An 18,498-nucleotide genomic window follows, 5' to 3' on the forward strand; every position below is an offset into this window, starting at 1 on the left:
CTATATGGAAAGTTGTTCTTGAAAACATGTCATTTATAGCTTTCTTTCATGGGTTTTCTAATAACAAAAGCATATTTTTATGAATAGAAGTCAAACAATACTTAGCATTAGCCTTATGCAAGTAATAAACTAAAAAAACACTTCTCTTTAGTGTGTAGTCAAGGTAACGGAGCACGAAGTTTGACAGATCACATATCTGGACACGGATTGATACGAAATCAGCTGCTTTCACTTCAACATGAATAAAGCCAGCAAACAGTCAAGGAGCTCATTCTAAGTCATTTTGGACGCACCTTTTGTACACAGACGTCTGTAGATGCAGTTTTAAGACATAAACACGGAAAACACAGCGTGTGGCACTTAACAGCGTTAAAATGGGCGCTCAAGATTGCGCCCAGCAGTCGCTATTTTACTATGGCAAATGCCATAGTGACGTAGTCACTTTTGATTGTGATTTGAGTGGCTAAAAATCCCCATTGCTTTTCTATGGGACTCTGGGGCACATTTCAAACCGCCCCACGGCTACGTGGGAAAAGTGACGCAAGCTGCGCCACGCAGCAGACCACACGGCGTGCAGACAAATAATATCATATATATATATATATATATATATATATATATATATATATATATATATATATATATATATATATATATATATATATATATATATATATATATACATATTTATAGATAGATATATGTATATATATTATTATTATTTTACACATTTACAGAATATAAGATATTTCTGAATAAATGATATTGTTTTGCAAGTACAGCTGCCAAAACTGTCCAAGGAAAGAGTACACATAAGAAATGCTGCTTACTCATTAGTATCTAATTTTAGTAGCATTTTGGATTCATATTGTACACAACATTTGAAAAATTAAGTAGTTTGAACTGAGTTTGGAAATGCATATTTTCTGAGCTTAGCTGGCGATGCATCATTTTGAATGTTTGTAGATGAGAAAAGAATCAGATAAGTGAGACAACCGTGATTGGGACTTGTGCTGTACTCTATGCTCGCTTGATTTACTCAATTACATGCTAAATTTGACTCACTTACAAGTACAAATTATCTACACACAAAAATCTACACATAAAGTCACAATTGCACAAATGACTAATTACGGTTATGTGATGTAATCGGTTACTTTCCACCCATGGTTTTAGGTTAGTTTATTAATTAATTTTGTTTGGCACCACCTAGTCCTTCATTGTGATAGTACTAGCTAATATTGTTGATTTGTTCATATTTACTTTTATTGGTGATGATAAGGATACAAGAGAACTATAGCAAGAATAATGTGTGACATCATATACATGCTTCTGTCCTGGATAATACTCACAACGTGTACTACTCACTAACTGTGACAAAGGAACTTGAGTATGCAGATGGAAGAAAACATTTAAGTCATGGTAAGAGAATAACTAATGCTATTGGGTCAAACCTTACATATAAGATGGCACCTGGTCTGGATGTCACAAGGATGGTACTTCTATAATACTTATCAAGAGGATTTGGCTTAAGGAATACAAGGGCTGCGTCCGAATGTCCACACTCGTCCCTTAACCCCTAATTTACTACATAGCGCTGTACTATTTAGCAGACTCTACAGTGCACTCAATCAGAGAGCGATTCGGACTCTCAGCGCACTACTTTCTCGCCGCGGGTCACGTGACTCTGGCGTCCGAGTGACAAAACAATCATCAAAACTCAGATAAAAATTGATTTCTGTAATGATTATTGTTAAAATCTGTAATGATTATTGTAAAAATCTGTCAGACTTGCACATATTTATGGACTAAAAATCACCATACAAGACATGGTTCTCACGTTAATTAATTTGCCTGTGATGCGATCTCAAGCTAAGGTAATCGGCTAACGGCTAATGAGTGTTTTGTTCACATTCTCGGGTGTTTTAACAGCTCATCTGATTCATGCACTCATGTTATGTCCAATTAAAAAATACCTGTTTTTCCGACTCTCACAATGCATTGTGGTCTATATTGACTGTCTAGTGACCACCGTTTTCCCCCTTTTAAATATGTTTCTAAGAATGGAAATTGTATATACTTTTTATGTTTAAATTAAGTAACCTCTCTCTCTTTTCCTCATACTGATTAAGTATATAAAAAGCAATAAAGAAAATGTCACAACATAAATGTTAATGCATGCATGCTTTAACAGTTCTGAAAATATATGTGTGAAATACATTTTTATTTTGTCTTATTATTTTTTCAATCTTTAAAAAGAATAAACATAAAACACAGAACAGAAAACAACATGAGAGTAAAATTACAAATTGACATCAACTAAACATCCAATTAAACAATTGAAATTAAAATTAAAGTCCCATTTGGTCCAAAGTTTGTCAAATTAGTAAATTTTCAAGTTTTTTGGTACTTCAATATTTATACTCATAGTCAATTTTTAATGCAATACTTTTACTCGAGTATTTATTTGGCGCCTGTATTTTTATTTGACTTAAAATGGAGTACTTCTTCCACAACTAGTAGATTCAAAATTGAAGTGTCATTTTCCAGTCTTTTTCCCTATTCATTTCTTAAAACGTTTTTCCTGCAACACTTTGGGCAACATATTTTATTTATGTAGAAACCCAATGCCTCCACCCTGCTTGTGCCCATAAATAACACACAACAGCTTTGCTTGTGATGCACTAAAGTAGAAGCAATCAGATTAAATAGCTGAAGTGAAACAAACCCTGATAATGTGATTAAATGTAATTAAAACATTGATGCTGCTTTCCATCACTCTCACTAACAAAAATCACAGACACATATTTTAAGTGCAAAGATTTATTTTTTATATATATATATATATATATATATATATATGTGTGTGTTTTTTTTAGTTAAATACGTCATGACAGTGAATAAACAGTTTTATTTATAGATAGAGAAATTATTTTATAATTTTATTTCATAAGAAATTATAGAGAAAAAAATAACTTATTTTGTCAGCCTGAGCAGTGAAAACGTCCATACCGGGTTTTTTTTTTTTAAGGATTGTCATAACATGCTTTGGAAGATAAAAATAGTGATACAAATAAAGGATTCTGACAGCGTTGGATAATCAAGTTTGCAGGATTGTGAACATTCAAAAGTACATCTATAAGCAGATCCACTCACAGATGGTTAACAGATTGGTGCCTTAAGTCATCACCGCCTTATTTAGATGTATCTGACACGTGACAAGACAGCCAGAACCAGAGCAAACAAAACAAGTGAATGGTGACCTCTAGTGGTCATGATGGAGACAGACATATTTCAGGTTGGCTGGTTCATTGGATAAAATCACTAACATGCAAGTCCAAATAATTGAATTCCAAGTCCATACGCAAATTACTAATGAAACTTAAACTCATATAGGCAAGACCACAAATTAGTGCCGGTCAAATACGTGCTATTTTGGGTTGAAAAATATGATTGTTTAAAAAAAAGCTGTGTCTTATGTTATAAAACCTTTCTTTAGTATAATTTAGTGATTGTGTATTGCAATTTAGCCTTTTTTCCTTAAGGAGGATGAACAGAGGTGGTTTGGATGATTATAAAAGCCTGTTTAAGTTTCATTATAATCCATAACATATGCAATTCAATATAGCAAGGTACACATTTACACAATGGCTGCAAAAAGGATCCTTAGGTCCAATATGTCATCAAATAATCTCTTGCACATCCCTGTCGAGACATGAGAACATAACAGAGATATTACAATAAATTAACATGCAATACACAAAGTTTTGGACTGAATACGGTATATTTCGTCGCTCATCCAAGTAATTTCTTCAGTTCTGATACAAACATGTTAGAAAAAAGAAAAGACAAAAAATAACACAATGCCACTGAATAACAGTCTAAATAAAAATAAAAAAATATTAGGAAGAATTTTCAAAAACTTGTTTGTAAAATAAATTGATATGAAAACAAAAAAATAGTCTTAAATTCAAATAAATTTAAAGAGGCAAATCTTAGTGCAATTTATACCTTCAGTCAAACTTCAATGGGAATTTAAATAATGTATGAAATTACAATCATATTAATGAATACTACTACTACTACTACTACTACTACTACTACTACTACTACAAATAATAATAATAATAATAATAATAATAATAATAATAATAAATAAAATGTGTTATAGTCATTCATAGTGAAATATTTTGCATTGAGATAGAACAATGTAGCTACACTTTTCTTCATGTTTATCTTTGGAAAACTGGTCTAGCTCCAGCCACATATTGCATTGTTTAATTTAAATATACTCTTACAACAACAAAAAAGTCAAAAGAAGGTCACTTGTGTCTTTGAACACTTCACTAATTCTTTTTGGTATGGGAAGTCAAACAGTGCAATAGTTAGTGCACATAAAGGCTACGGTCCATCGGACCAGAACCTCCCACCAAGAACAAGAAGCTTCTTGACTCATGAACACTATAAGTTAATCACTCATTGCACCGTACATTTTGTGTACATAGTAAATATATTTTTATTTTTATCCAATAGTAGATTTAAATTATTTTTCTTGAATGCACGCCCTTTTATATTTGTTGTTTTATTATTGTTCATTGATTTATGTTGCACCGAATCACCGAAACAAGTTCCTAAGTTTGTGAATTTTGTTCATACGCAATCGCAATAAACTTTTCTGATTCTGATTGAGGGCAGGTTAACTGGTTTCGAAACAGTAAAATACAGGTAAGGCAGACAACGGGAAGTAAATGGTTAAAATTAGCTACCGGATATAAATTTGTTAGTACAAGGAAGGAAAAAATTTAATTGCTCAATTGAAACCCGAAACTAACCACAATTTTAAATTGGTATTTTAAGTGCTACAAAATACATATAAACAACATGAACAATAATGAAAAAAAAAGCCTTGATCTAAAAAAATATTGCAATCAGTCAGCATGTCCTCATTGAAATATATAATAAATAATCAAAGGTATAATCACTTTAGAAAAAATATAATGCAAAAAATATATCTCTATGCAAAGCTACACCGCACAAGTTGGTATTATTTTTCTATCCTCACAAGCATTTTTTTTTTCATAAACAGATCAAATTGTGGGAAAAGACCAACCTAGCTCTTGGTGTCGTAATATAAACCTGATTCCACAGTTTGAATTGTTTTGACTCACTCATTCTCTGCTCTTCGCCACAGGGTCATCCTCATATGGTAACTTTACGAAAGAGCTAGCTTTACCCGGTTGATACTGCGTTGTTCCGCTTGGACTGTCCACTTGCATGTTGTTTTGCCGGTTCTCTCCACCTGCATTCCTCTTATCAAACTCCAAAGTTATCTCTGTCAGCGTCTTCCCTTTCGTTTCTGGCAGAGTCAAACCTAAAAATATGGCGGCCACAACACATACAACCAAGAAAGGCAAGAAGCAAAAGTTCCCCAAGGTGTTGGCAATAAACGGGAACAACATACCGACTAAAAATAAGCTAATCCACATGAACGAACCGGCGATCATGTACGCTGCCGGTCGAGCTGCCTGGTCAAAAATCTCTGCTGGTAAAATGCCCGTCACGCCAGCCGGCCCCAAACCGAAACTCAAAATGTAAGCGAAGACGCACACCATGCTCAAATACGCCATTCCTGCAACACCTTGGCTTTGAAGAACTAGCGTTAAGGTGAAAACAATACTCCAGCAAGACATAAGGCTATACCCTCCGATCAGAAGGTAGCGACGTCCGGCTTGCTCGATAAAAAAGTTACTGAGGATTGAAGCGATAAATTCAGATGCTCCTGTACCGATTGTGGCGTATTGGATTTTCTGTGGAGGGATGCCAGCCGCCAGGAAAATGTAGTAAGCATAAAAGTAGATGGAGTCGTTTCCACATAGCATCATGGCGCTACTGGCGGCCATGACGGTTCGTAGTTGAGTTCGGAGATCCTTGTCCTTGATCAGTGCCCATGGTGTTTTCGCAGTGGAATTGGATTCGATAGCTGATGATTTTAGCTGCTCCTTTTCTCGAATCATCTCCTCCATCTCCAAAACAGGAACTTTTCCGCCACGGAGTCTGGCAAGTGCGTATTCACATGATTCCCGATCACCCCTGTCGATGAGGAGGTACCTAGGGCTTTCAGGGAACCATGGTAGGGTCAGAACTTGAATAAGCGCAGGTACAGCGTTACTAGCCAGCAAGTAAGGCCAAAGATCTTTCGTGCCAAGAATCTCCGTAAGTCCAACGACCTGGCCCAGGAATATTCCGAAGGCGGTGAAAACGGCGGAAGAAAATGCAACAGCTCCTCTAAGATGCATGGGGGCGCTTTCACCAAAATACATGGGTTGGACGTTCATGCTTACACCTGAGTTCATCCCTACGAGAAATCGGGCAAGCATGATCATCTCGAACGATCCAGCCATTTTACACGTTAGCACAAGGACGGTAGCAAAAATCATAAACGTGTTATTGAGAAGTAATGCGCTCTTCCTTCCAAACTGGACAGCCATGGGTCCAGCGAGTAGGGCACCAAACAGCCCACCTAGAGGGAAAGCGGATACAATGATCGTCCACAATAACGTCACCTGGCTGGTATCCAAGCCAATACCCCATCGTTCCACGTAGGTGTCATTGATAAAGGTCTGGATGTAGCTGGTGGGGGCATTGATGATTGAGATATTGTAGCCATACTGGAAGGTTCCTCCAATAGCAGCAGAGAACACTGTCAAAACAAGAGTGGCTGTCCATGAGGTCCTACTTGGTTCTTCATGATCAGTAGGTTTATCTTCGTTGGATAACATCTGAAAATTTCTGGGACGATACCAGGGAAAATACGTCCCTCAAATGCTCCTTAAAAGTCCTGTTAAAAGTTGGAAATATTGAATCGTCTAAAATATATTTAAAGTGCCTTTAGGGATGCTGGCAAGGTCGTTAAAGATTCAATGGAATGAGATTTAGCAGGTGAAGGCTTCTGTAACCGGTACATCAACATGCGTTTTGCGCAGCTGTCATTCTATTCCCTCAGTTTAGTTTCCAAGGCCAGAACAAGTGAATTTCTATTGTAAAACAAACCCTCATTGCATTGCTTCAATATAGCTATTTTTTCATAATGCAGTGATGATCAAAAGCTTCCATAAAGACATGAAACCACTTGTATAGTAACTAAGTAAGAAATATGTGCCTTACAGCTAAATGTCAGGGTAAAATATTGTCGCGACTCGTGTAACTGAGCATGCGCGTGGGCACTGCATCTCCGCGAGACAGCGGCTGTTGGTAGAATAAAATGTAAGTACGACGTAATAAGCGTTTCAATGCGATTAAAATGCAGGGGTAAAATATAAATAAACGTAGTGACTTATATATTCATATGTTATTATTGCGCTAAAAGGTTGTGGCGTTTGTAATATCACCATTAGCGTCCATCGTACACATGCCAGGTCTGAATGCACATTTTCTGGACATCGGCCTGGTTTTCTCTATTATAGTAATGTAATTATTATGAAGGCGTATTAGGCCCACTTATAGAAAGGGGGGAAAGGACGGCAGATTTGAAAAAAAAAAAAAGTAGTAATGTTGCTAGATATATACATGCAAAATAATAATGATAATAATGACATTTCCCCATGTGGGACAATAAAGGATTATCTTATCTTATATTTTAAACATGCATACTTACTAGAAAAAAATAGCAAATACATTTATCAAAAAAGAAGCTAATTTGCTGCAAAAACACTGTGTGTCAGTTAGATCATAATCTAGAGTAATCAAATTACTTTTTAGACAAGGAACGTATTGTAGTTTTATGGCGGTTGGTGTTACTTTACCGCCACCTACTGTAGTTGTAGATCTTAGACACCCTGGACAGTGGCCAACTCGTCGCAGGGCCAACATAGAGAGAGACATTACAGTCTATTCCTTCTTGGGAGTCAAGAGCGCTAACCGCCTTTGCCGCCGTGCACCCCTTAGGCTTTATCCTTTATTCTTTAGACTCTCCCTTTCCTCTCGTCTCTCTTCTTCTTCTTTCTTCTTCTTCTTCCTCCCCGGTGCTCCATGGCAACCGGCATCCACAGTGTCACACCACCTCCACCCACTGTAATCGTGATTCCTGGAGTTACTTACGTTGTTGTCGTTGCTTTCAATGGCGGCCGGCAGCTGTGTATCTACTGGATTGAGCGTGGACAGGAGGCCAGCAACCTACCTCCATTACTCTGATTACTCTGATTCATCAAAAACTTGAGACTTCACTCTGACTCCCATTTAGCGCCTTTAGCGTGTTTTCTATTCCTGCTCATTCACGCTCTTTTGTTCCAAGGAATCTTCCTGCAGCTTTAGCAATGATCCTGATCTTTTCAGTTCTCTTTTGAGTTTGAGCAGCACAGTTAATAACATCCACCATAAAGAGTACAGCATCCTTTTTGTCCACAACCAAGGTATTCTCAGTAATTCTGGAACCTTCACACTTAGAACCTTCACACTTGGGAGCATTTCTGGCTTCTCTGACTTCGCTCTGCTGGCATCTCTCACTGTATCTACTTTCACCTCTTTACTTGACACTTTCTTGACTGCATCCGCATTGGATATACCTTGAGAGACTTTCATTTTATGCACTTCAGCAGCCCTTTTGCTAACTTCACATCCCCTGTAGGCAGAGCTATGTTCTCCCCCACAGTTACAACATTTCAGTTTTGCTCCTTCGTCACATTTCCCATACTCGTGATCTCCTGCACATTTACCACATCTTTGCTTCCCTTTGCAGACCGCTGCTACATGACCAAAGCGGTTGCACTTGAAGCCACGTAGGGGCGGTGGAACATATTATGGCCTTACTTCATAGCTCATGAATCCAATGAGCTCTTTACTAGGCAGGCATTTACCTTCAAGCTTTAACATTACTGACAGGCTGTCACATCTTTCTCCAAACTGGGTTGTTTTCAATCGCCTGGCATCCTCAACCTTAGCTCCAGTTAAATTCTATTTTATTTCATCCACAGTCACCAACGCCTGTGATAACTCCTCTGATCGTGTTTCTTTCAGTGTCTGAAACGACAACCTTCATCCCATTCATTGATTGCTTTCCTTTGCCGAGCCGTGTATTTGCACACAGCCAGCAGGGAGCCCTTTCTAAGAGCTCGTGCCTCACTTACACTCGACGTCAATGCCACTGGACTCCAATCCTTAAAGGGCCCACTTTCTTCCGACGCAGTTGGGCTTGAGATCTTTCTACGCTTCCGGCTATCACTTGAAGCCTCAACAGCAACAAAAGGTAGCTCCTCCCTGCTCTCTAAATCGCTACCGACCATCAATTCACTCCCGTTCTTCCAGACTGCTTTTTGAGAGCTTTTTGCTGCGTTGTTTTGGTTACGTCATTATCTCAGTTGTCATTGCGATCCCATAGCTCGATGTGTTTGAGCATGCGCACTGTGCAACTACTGACTGGAGTCTTGTCCTCATGTCAAAGAGAAACTAACTTTAGGATCCGCTATTTTGTGATAAAACAAGCGTGTTCTAATGTTGTGCGTTGCTGCTATTGTCAATCCCCTCATTTAGATTTAGAGATGTTTTTCATTGCTTGAAGACCTACACGTTCTTATTGTATGGCATTGTATTGTCGGGGTGCGTACCTATATTCCCCGGTTCCTATGTTCCCCAGGACCTATGGAACTAAATGTATTGTTATCAGCATAAAATATAGCAGCATATAACCCAAATAGAGCTGGGTTGAAAAAAATCGATTTTCCGATTTTTAATCGATTCACATATTAATTACCGATTATCAATTCGTACGTCCAAAGATCGTTTTTTTTTTTAATGTTTTTTTTTTCTTTCTAAATTTAAAATTTGTTGTAATTTATTTTTTGAAAAATGCTCAACGTTTACATTTTATACTTCCAGTTTCAGTACTGGCAGTGTGTGAGCAGTTTTAAAATAAAAATGCTTTTGGTAGCAACCGCTTTTGGGTGAATTCTTAATTATTTTCAAGCATAATAATAATGCACTGGTTAGTGTCCCAGTAAGAATCCACTGTTGCAGATGTAGTCACCTCAATGATGTCCTCCATTTATTGTCCTGAATTATCTTGAAGGTAGAATGACCCTTAACCTTTTCATCAGTCTTCCAGCCATCAGTAACTACCAATATTTGTAAGATTTGCTGTTTAATATTTATATAATACTAGTTAGTACTATTAGTACTACTAATATGTTGCTTCTCTACACAGTCATGAAGTGAAGGAAACGGTTCAAATACATTTTTCATTTTTAATAACATTAACCCCCGGATCGAATCGAAATCGGATCGAATCGGAAATCAGATCGAAATCGGATCGAATCGGATGGAATCTGAGAAAATCAGAAAAAATCGATTTTGAAACATAAAAATCGGAATCGAATAGATTCTTGAAATTTGAATCGAAACCCAGCTCTAAACCCAAACCCTAACCCAGGTCTCGGGGGATATAGGTACTGGGGAACATAGGGCTGAGCCGGTATTGTGGTAATCTTTCAACATAAACGATAAAGCTCAGTCAAGAACATTTAAGGAAAGTGAGTGCAATAGGCGAGGTCTGTTTTGGATGTTATCTGCCATTTTATGGCCAAAATTTCTGTTGATTTTGCTTTATATAATAGAGCATATCACACTTCTTATCTCTGGAAATGTGCAAAAAAATGTGAGCAGATAAATGGGCCACTTATGACTCCAATGTTAAACACAGTTCCACATTAGCTGGACGCCCCAAGATGTGCGTCCAGGCTTTGAATGTAAACTGGACTCTTTGGCGCCGCGGTGTGAACGGGCCATCAGACAGAGACAGCAGCTTCAGTGTTTCAAACTTTTATTACGTCTGATTTCCACTGTTATGTTTGTAAGTGCTTAGTTTGTTTTAATAGTTCAGTTTTAGGGGCTTGTTGGCTGTACAGTTTGATAGAGAGTTAATGTGACTTCTCTTATTCCACTGACACTGAAGTGAATTTGAGTATTAAATCTTCCCCCAAACTTTCTAAAACCTTTACCCAAGACCTCGATGTCTTTGGCCTAAACCACAATAAGAAAATGTAAGACAATGACCTCAAATCTACTATGAAACCCATGAATCCCACAATGATAATTTTGGAATTTTGTTTTTGTTTTTGATGTCAATATAGTAAATATTATTTAAACACTGCGTCCTCTGCTTGTCCTCATGGTGAAAGACAACTTTAACTGTTCTGAACTGACTGTTTTTGTCACTAACAATATTAATTCCAATCGCATTATTTGTTGTTTGCGTTTCCAGGGCGCCCTCTCCAACAAAAAGAAAAGAGGACGACAAGAGTAAAGCACGACCAAAGGAAAAGTCGGGCACTGGCAAAGAAGGTGCCGACAAGAAAGACAGAGGCAGGGACAAGAACCGCACCCGGCGAGGAGCGTCCAGTGGCAGCAGCAGGTGAGGGGCCACTACTGTGTTTCACCCATCCATGCTGCGACTCAATAGCGTTATTAAGCATGGGCCATAGTCACACACAGCACTAGCTTGATATAAATGTTTTGGGTGTTCTTCTGATGACTATTCAGAATGCTATTACGTTTATTCATCAAAATCTGCTCTAATGTTGTGGTTAAGCTTCAAGTATCGCACCGATTGTGAATAACCTACACAACTAAATACAGAAATTTCACGCTATATATCATTTACCATATTTGAAAGTATACGCTACAAGTAGGGATGTCAAGATTATTAGGGTCACGATTATCAATCGATAATATTCAGGTCACAATATAATCGTAACAACTTTAGAAGCAAATGTAGGTATTTTTTGTTCAATATTTTGTCCAAAAATTTATATAAATGTTAAGATTTTTTTTAAATTCCGGCTGTTTTTGTCACACTATTAACTTTATTTAGTTTTTCAGAGAGATCAGTTTCGTAAAGCCGGTCACAAACGTGAGGAACAGTAACATGTTAGACCATGAGAATGAAGGAAAATGAAAGATTCCACTGGTGTTTGGTCATAGTCTCAATAATTGTGAATAATCATTAAGTCGTCTAAAATTTGATATTGTAACATCCCTTACTGCAAATTTATTTTACTTTTATAAGCTTTGTAACATTTGTTAAATAACAACCAGCATTTAAATTTTTGGGCAATTTTGGTTATCCCCAAAACAACAATGGCAATATTAACCGTTTTAATAAAGATCCCACCTCTTATCACATTCATCAAGACAATTTTCTTCCACTAATATTCACATTTCTGTGCTAAATTGAATTACATTGCACGTTAGTATTGAAGTGTTTAGGTCTACAATGGTCTTCTAATGTGTATTGGTATTTGATAGTGGTACAGCATGGCAGGTTTATTTGTACTGCACAGTTTGTACACAAAGTATTTCAATTAAATCACAATACAAATTTACACTATCGCTGACTTCAACTTTCCTTCATATATTAATTTATTTCTTGAGCAAACTCTTTTTTATCTATGTTTATGTATTTATTTTTTGACATATTGATTGATCTAAACTTTGGACCAGATTTTATTTGGTCTGAATAGCTTTCAATATTAATTTCCAGAACACAAATTAAACAGACAAACATTTATTTCTCTTGTACCAGTACATTGAAACTTTATTAATACATGTTTAACCAAATAAAGGTAGAAATAGTGTGACTGAAGGCTTCTAGAATATGCATGTATAAAGTGTATTGTTGATGAAAATCAGAAATAATTTATTCCTTTTTGACATTTTGATTTAATAACTCTGCGTTTATTATTTTTAAAAAAAAAGTGTTTTTGCATGTATTTTAGACATTACCATCAAAATACAATTACAGTTATTGTTATAGTCCACTGGTCCCAATAAGTTGATTAATTGTTGTAGCCTTAGTAATGATGGCTAGTTTTTCTATTAAGTTTGAAATCTAATGAATTACATAGCCCTAGATGATTACTACATTCTAAATTGTTCAAAATGAATTATTCAAAATGTTTGTATTGAAAACTCTATTTCTGTTTCTGGTCATTCTGATTTTGATAAATACAAGTATAATATTGCTGGTAAAATGTTGAAATACACAGCAGGAGAGGGAAAAGGATTAAACTATATACTATATAGAATGTATAAAATATGTTTAATGCTGAACTGAGCCTCTCGTTGTTCCGCTCCAGCTCCAGCTCCAGCAGCAGCTCAGGCTCCAGCTCAGGCTCCTCCAGTGGCTCCAGCTCCTCAGGCTCCAGTCACTCCGGCTCGTCCTCCTCGCGCTCCTCTTCCTCCTCCTCTTCGTCATCCTCCCCCAGCACCACCCGACAGCGCCACAACAACAGGCGACGCTCGCGCTCCAAGTACGTTCTAAGATGTTAAATGTTCTGCTGTTGTCATGTCTTTTACTTTTGAATGAGGAAGGACAATATTTACTTTATTCACCTTATTTTACTGTGACTGTTACTGACCTGCACTTCCACGTAAGCAGTAATTCTATTCATTTCAATCAAGAACTAGAGAAAACTTACTGCTAAAATATTATATACAGTAAAGTAGGTTGATTTATGTAAAATGTTCATGTGCATCAACAAGTCGACACTGCCCCGTTTCTCTGGAGGCTTGAAAACAGCTCTGTACTGTACAAAATCACACAAAAAAGGTCTGATCTGTTTGTTTCCAGAAGGAACAAAGGACACATATGATACAAAATTGACTTTCTTGAGCTTTTAACCATGTTTATTCCCTCATGAAAAACATACCTGGAGTAGCATTTAGCTTCCCTCACACTAGTTTGATGAATCCTGGTTAGAAAGTCCTCTGTTCTCCGTCAAAAACATTCTGAATCGCCTCGATATCTGACGTTTTCTCGATCTCTCACTTCAGTGCTGACCCCAGAAGTGAGAGGCCAGCTTGCAATGTATTGAAATCATGGATCTATGTTTATCTTGTACTGTGTGTAATTCCCTCTACAGCCAGTAGATGACCCCAAAACTGTAATTTTGTTTCTTATAAACATTGATTTGTTGAATTTTGTTTAAAGGCCAATAACAAGATAGATAATGCATAATAGTTGTATTTTAACACATTTTAATGTAAGGTTTTACATATTTACAAAGAATGCGTCATGGACATTACATATCACAAAGATGCTTAGCTGGCCATTAAACTCTGAATATGTGAATTTGTCTAAAAGTCGAAGGGGCAAATCTGAAATGTATTTCTGGAACCACAGCGATATTCGAAGTGACTGGGGCTATTGCGCACCATAAGAATATCAGACTCTTTTCATATAAAGGTATTAAGGGGAAGCAATAAAATAAAATAAAGTCATAAAATATTCATATAAAGTACGTCTAAATAAAACGTAATACAACTAGGAAAATACATTCTGTTATTTTCTTTTGTTAACGTAATTTTTTCTACAACTACACATCCATATGTGTGCCTTGCCATATCTTTTAGAATAATAATCAGCAAATGTCAAATATTAATTTTGTGACTATGGTTACAGTGAAATAAGAATTGGCTTTCAAGAAATAAGAAAATGTGTAGATAGAACGATAAAATAAAAAGTGATTGTAACCCCAGGTCTAAATCTACAAAGAAAGATGAGAGGGAGCGGCGGCGAAGGAGCCCCACCCTGAAACCCACCAAGCTGTCCCTGGGCCGGCTGACCAGGAACGTGGTCAAGGTCTGTGCACTTACTTATGAGGAACAGATGATGACGGAGATGTTTGTGTTAAGCATTTGCCTTTCCAGGAGCACATCCAAGAGATCTTCTCCACCTACGGTAAAATCAAGCACATTGAGATGCCCATGAACCGGATGCACCCTCACCTGTCCAAGGGCTACGCCTATGTGGAGTTTGAGAGCCCAGACGAGGCAGAAAAGGCCCTCAAACACATGGACGGAGGTAATGATGCTTTCATTCTTCTGTACTTACCAGATGAGGACGTAAAATCTGTAGTAACTTTCCGGGGGGATGGTCCAGCTTGTCTTCATAGAGACGTTATTGCTTTGCCTTGAATGTTCAGCATTATGGGATTAAAGGACACATATTCTGCATTGTTTGTATTGTTATTAGCCTTTAAACGTGGTTCTGTTCTTTGGCATCTCATGTTTTAGAACTTAAAATAATTGGTCGACAAAAAGTTGAGTTGTAGAGCTCGATCCACTGTCAGCTGAGGGAATTACAAAGGAGAGATAAACAAACCTAGCTTGCCCGACATGCTAATGATAGCGCACAGTTGTAATGAATGTAATTTGAGGCAGAAATACTCAGAACGAGTCTGATGTTCACTGATGGATGTGCGGTACATTCACAGCTCCAGCGCCTCTGCTTCATCTCCCTGCTACAGACTGACTGTCGTGTCTCTGCTTAAATGGCTTTAACACTCCCTGACGGCGGATTAAACAGGTGTTTTAGCCGCTTATCACCTACAGAGAGAAAGAGCACAAGGCCGCTGTAGCGCTTGCCTGTGCGAGTTTCACACCAGAGGCTTTAAGGTTTTTCCCTGCACAAGGAGCAGGTTTTACAGACCTGACGCAGCAAAACAGGTCAGAATAGTGGCGCTGGCTCCAGTTTAATGTGTGTGCACAGATTTCAGCCACACAGTTCATCAGTGCGCTCCATGTGCTCTGGTCCCGGTCAGTCTCAAAACTTCCAAAGAGCAGTGAGCAGGGAAAGTGAACTTACTTTGGAATAAAAGACCATCCAATAATATACCGGTAATTTATACGCTGCTATTAATAAGGATAATAATTTTATATAATTTGACATCCACTCACAGGAATGCATGTTATTCACAAGCTGTTCACAGTACAAATCACAAAACGTTATTTTTGTTCAAAATATAGTTCATACTAGAGCTGGGTTGAAAAAATCGATTTTCCGATTTTTAATCGATTCGCATATTAATGACCGATTATCGATTTGTACGTCCAAAGATTGATTTAAAAAAAAAAAAAAAAATTAAATAAAAAAATAATGTTTGGAAAAATGCTCAACGTTTACATTTTATACTTCCAGTTTCAGTACAGGCAGTGTGTGAGCAGTTTTAAAATAAAAATGCTTTTGGTAGCAACCGCTTTTGGGTGAATTCTTAATTATTTTCAAGCATAATAATAATGCACTGGTTAGTGTCCCAGTAGGAATCCACTGTTGCAGATGTAGTCACCTCAATGATGTCCTCCATTTATTGTCCTGAATTATCTTTCTTGACGGTAGATTGACCCTTAACCTTTTCATCAGTCTTCCAGCCATAACTACCAATACTTGTAAGATTTGCTGTTTAATATTGATATAATACTAGTTTTAATATGTTGTTTCTCTACACAGTCATGAAGTGAAGGAAACGGTTCAAATACATTTTTCATTTTTAATAACATTAACCCCCAGATCGAATCGAAATCGGATCGAATCGGAAATCAGATTGAATCGAATGGAATCTGAGAAAATCGGAAAAAAACGATTTTGAAACGTAAAAATCGGAATCGAATCGATTCTTGAAATTTGAATCGAAACCCAGCTCTAGTTCATACGTTATTTCTTTTTCAGAATCTTTATTAATGGCGTCACAAACAGTTCCGTACAGCCTAAATTACACTGGAGATTGAGATTGTTACATAATGTGTGAGTGCTGTAAATTTGCTGTTTATTACCTGAAAAACTCTAGATTATACAAGATTATCACTCTTTTTGTCAGACCAGTCCCGTACATGACTTGCAGTGTAATGTCTGTGTTTGCAGGTCAGATCGATGGTCAGGAGATCACAGTCACGGCTGTTCTGACCCCCATCGTGCGCCCTCCCCCTCGCAGACTGTCCCCGCCTCCTCGCAGACTCCCTCCTCCCCCGCCCATGTGGAGACGCACCCCGCCCCGCATGAGACGCAGGTACATCATCAGGAAAGCTCTTTAATATCTTCTTTAAGGTCTTTAATATTCTGTATACCCCAGCATATTTGTTATACTATTAGTACCTCAAGATATTCAAATATTTTGTTGACATTGTATGCTGTTGTAAAGGCTCATAATTCTGTCAATATTTTCTCAGACTATTGAAATTGGTTACATTTGAAAATATACTTTTAAAAATCTATATTCAACTCACAGTACATATTATAAACACATTTTGGAACATTATAATAAGAGTGAAGACAGAACCAACAGCTAAACTAGTGCAATAATACTCATATAATAAACATACTGTATATTCCTGGTGAATTAGCAGATATTGATTATTTTCCCCAAATTAAACAATTTCAAAAACCTGTTATACTAGAAATTGTATCAAAAAGCAGCCAGTTAAGGCAGTTTTAGCATCTGGTCACGCCAAACAAATATTTGCCTCTGCTGTAGATTTCGGGCCAATGCACTAAAATATTGCCAATATTTGTCAATCTCTAATTCCTTGTCTGAATAAAGGTGTGATGGTTCAGTAAAATGTCTTCTAAATGCCATTATTTGATCGATTGACCACCATTATTTCCCTCTGCCTGGTACATGTTTCGATATGTAGCCCTCGATGAAAAAAGTTTGTTGACCCCTGTTATAGAACATCTTATACTAAAAACATTATTTCAACATAAAGCTCAAACCAGCAATAAAATGTGACCATATGGGAAATTTTGGCTGCAACAAAAATCGACCATCTGTGACAACTATAAAAAATACTGCTAGTTGTATTTTGATAGTCAAAAGTGTCTACAAAATAAACCATTTCTTATTTTCATCAGTGATACACTTTCACACCTTCAGTTACCATATTCATCTTTTATTTGGTTGATAATGTATTTTAAAAGACTCGATGTACCGTAAAAACTGAAATAGTTGTTTGTGACAGCCTTACTTTCACCCGCAAACACTAGATTTTCAGTCAAATAATTTCTTAAAGGTGGAATGGACGATTTTTTCAGCACATTTTTTATATTTCCTCGTGGCGTGGATAAATCATTTGTCCTGCCACGTATCAATCATAAAACGCACCTATTGCTCACCTGCAGCCGCGTCAGGCTCGTCCCCAGTTTCCGCGTGTCTAAGCGCATGGATCTATCATAATATAGTTCCCTCAGTGTACGGGGCAAAATGAAGACGGAGAAAGACAGTTCGAGCTGACGCAGAAGTGGACAGAAATCTACGGGAGACGAGAGATGCGATGCGCTCCGTTGCGCTAATAAACAAACGCACGTGTGTGTTGTATCAGTCCACACGGAGTGCGCATGCGCACTTCCGCCTGCTCAAATCGTCCATTGCGCCTTTAACTGTGACTTAAGCGTTTTCCCCCTGCAAAGTCAAGGCTGACACTGTTTTATTACATGAAATACCTTAAATGTCCTGCTCATTTAATGTACCTTTCTCCTCTGCAGGTCTCGGTCACCACGACGACGATCTCCGATTCGCCGCAGGTCTCGTTCTCCCGGCCGCAGACGTCACCGGTCACGCTCCAGTTCCAACTCCTCTCGTTAATATTCACCCGCACCTTTTCTTTATGTTTTATCCACTTATGTGAACAGAGTTTAGAGTGATTTGTTGTATTATTATTATTATTATTTCTTATTAG

The 18,498-nt window shown here is 37.5% G+C and overlaps 2 protein-coding genes across 3 annotated transcripts; one reads left to right on the plus strand and one right to left on the minus strand.

Moving 5' to 3' along the window:
* Positions 1 to 5,073: 5,073 nt before the first annotated feature.
* Positions 5,074 to 6,875, minus strand: LOC140369323 (solute carrier family 2, facilitated glucose transporter member 11). The gene has a single exon (XM_072456619.1). It carries the CDS (start codon positions 6,777 to 6,779, stop codon positions 5,169 to 5,171), a length of 1,611 nt encoding a protein of 536 aa, XP_072312720.1. The 5' UTR covers positions 6,780 to 6,875; the 3' UTR covers positions 5,074 to 5,168.
* A 320-nt stretch (positions 6,876 to 7,195) lies between these two features.
* Positions 7,196 to 18,474, plus strand: LOC140369163 (uncharacterized). Of its 2 annotated transcripts, XM_072456426.1 has the most exons (7): positions 7,196 to 7,263; positions 11,252 to 11,401; positions 13,125 to 13,298; positions 14,527 to 14,629; positions 14,698 to 14,851; positions 16,688 to 16,832; positions 18,305 to 18,474. In XM_072456426.1, coding segments are annotated over exons 1-7 (828 nt in total). In that variant the 5' UTR covers positions 7,196 to 7,261; the 3' UTR covers positions 18,405 to 18,474. The 2 variants fall into 2 exon arrangements, with proteins under 2 accessions (XP_072312527.1, XP_072312528.1); XM_072456427.1 differs by lacking the exon at positions 16,688 to 16,832 and having other exon boundaries at positions 18,305 to 18,462.
* The last annotated feature ends 24 nt before the right edge of the window (positions 18,475 to 18,498 follow it).

Source organism: Eucyclogobius newberryi, unplaced genomic scaffold (genome assembly GCF_026437365.1).
Source record: "Eucyclogobius newberryi isolate DKJ021-1_F unplaced genomic scaffold, fEucNew1.0.hap1 SCAF_20, whole genome shotgun sequence".
NCBI classification, from domain to species: Eukaryota; Metazoa; Chordata; class Actinopteri; order Gobiiformes; family Gobiidae; genus Eucyclogobius; species Eucyclogobius newberryi.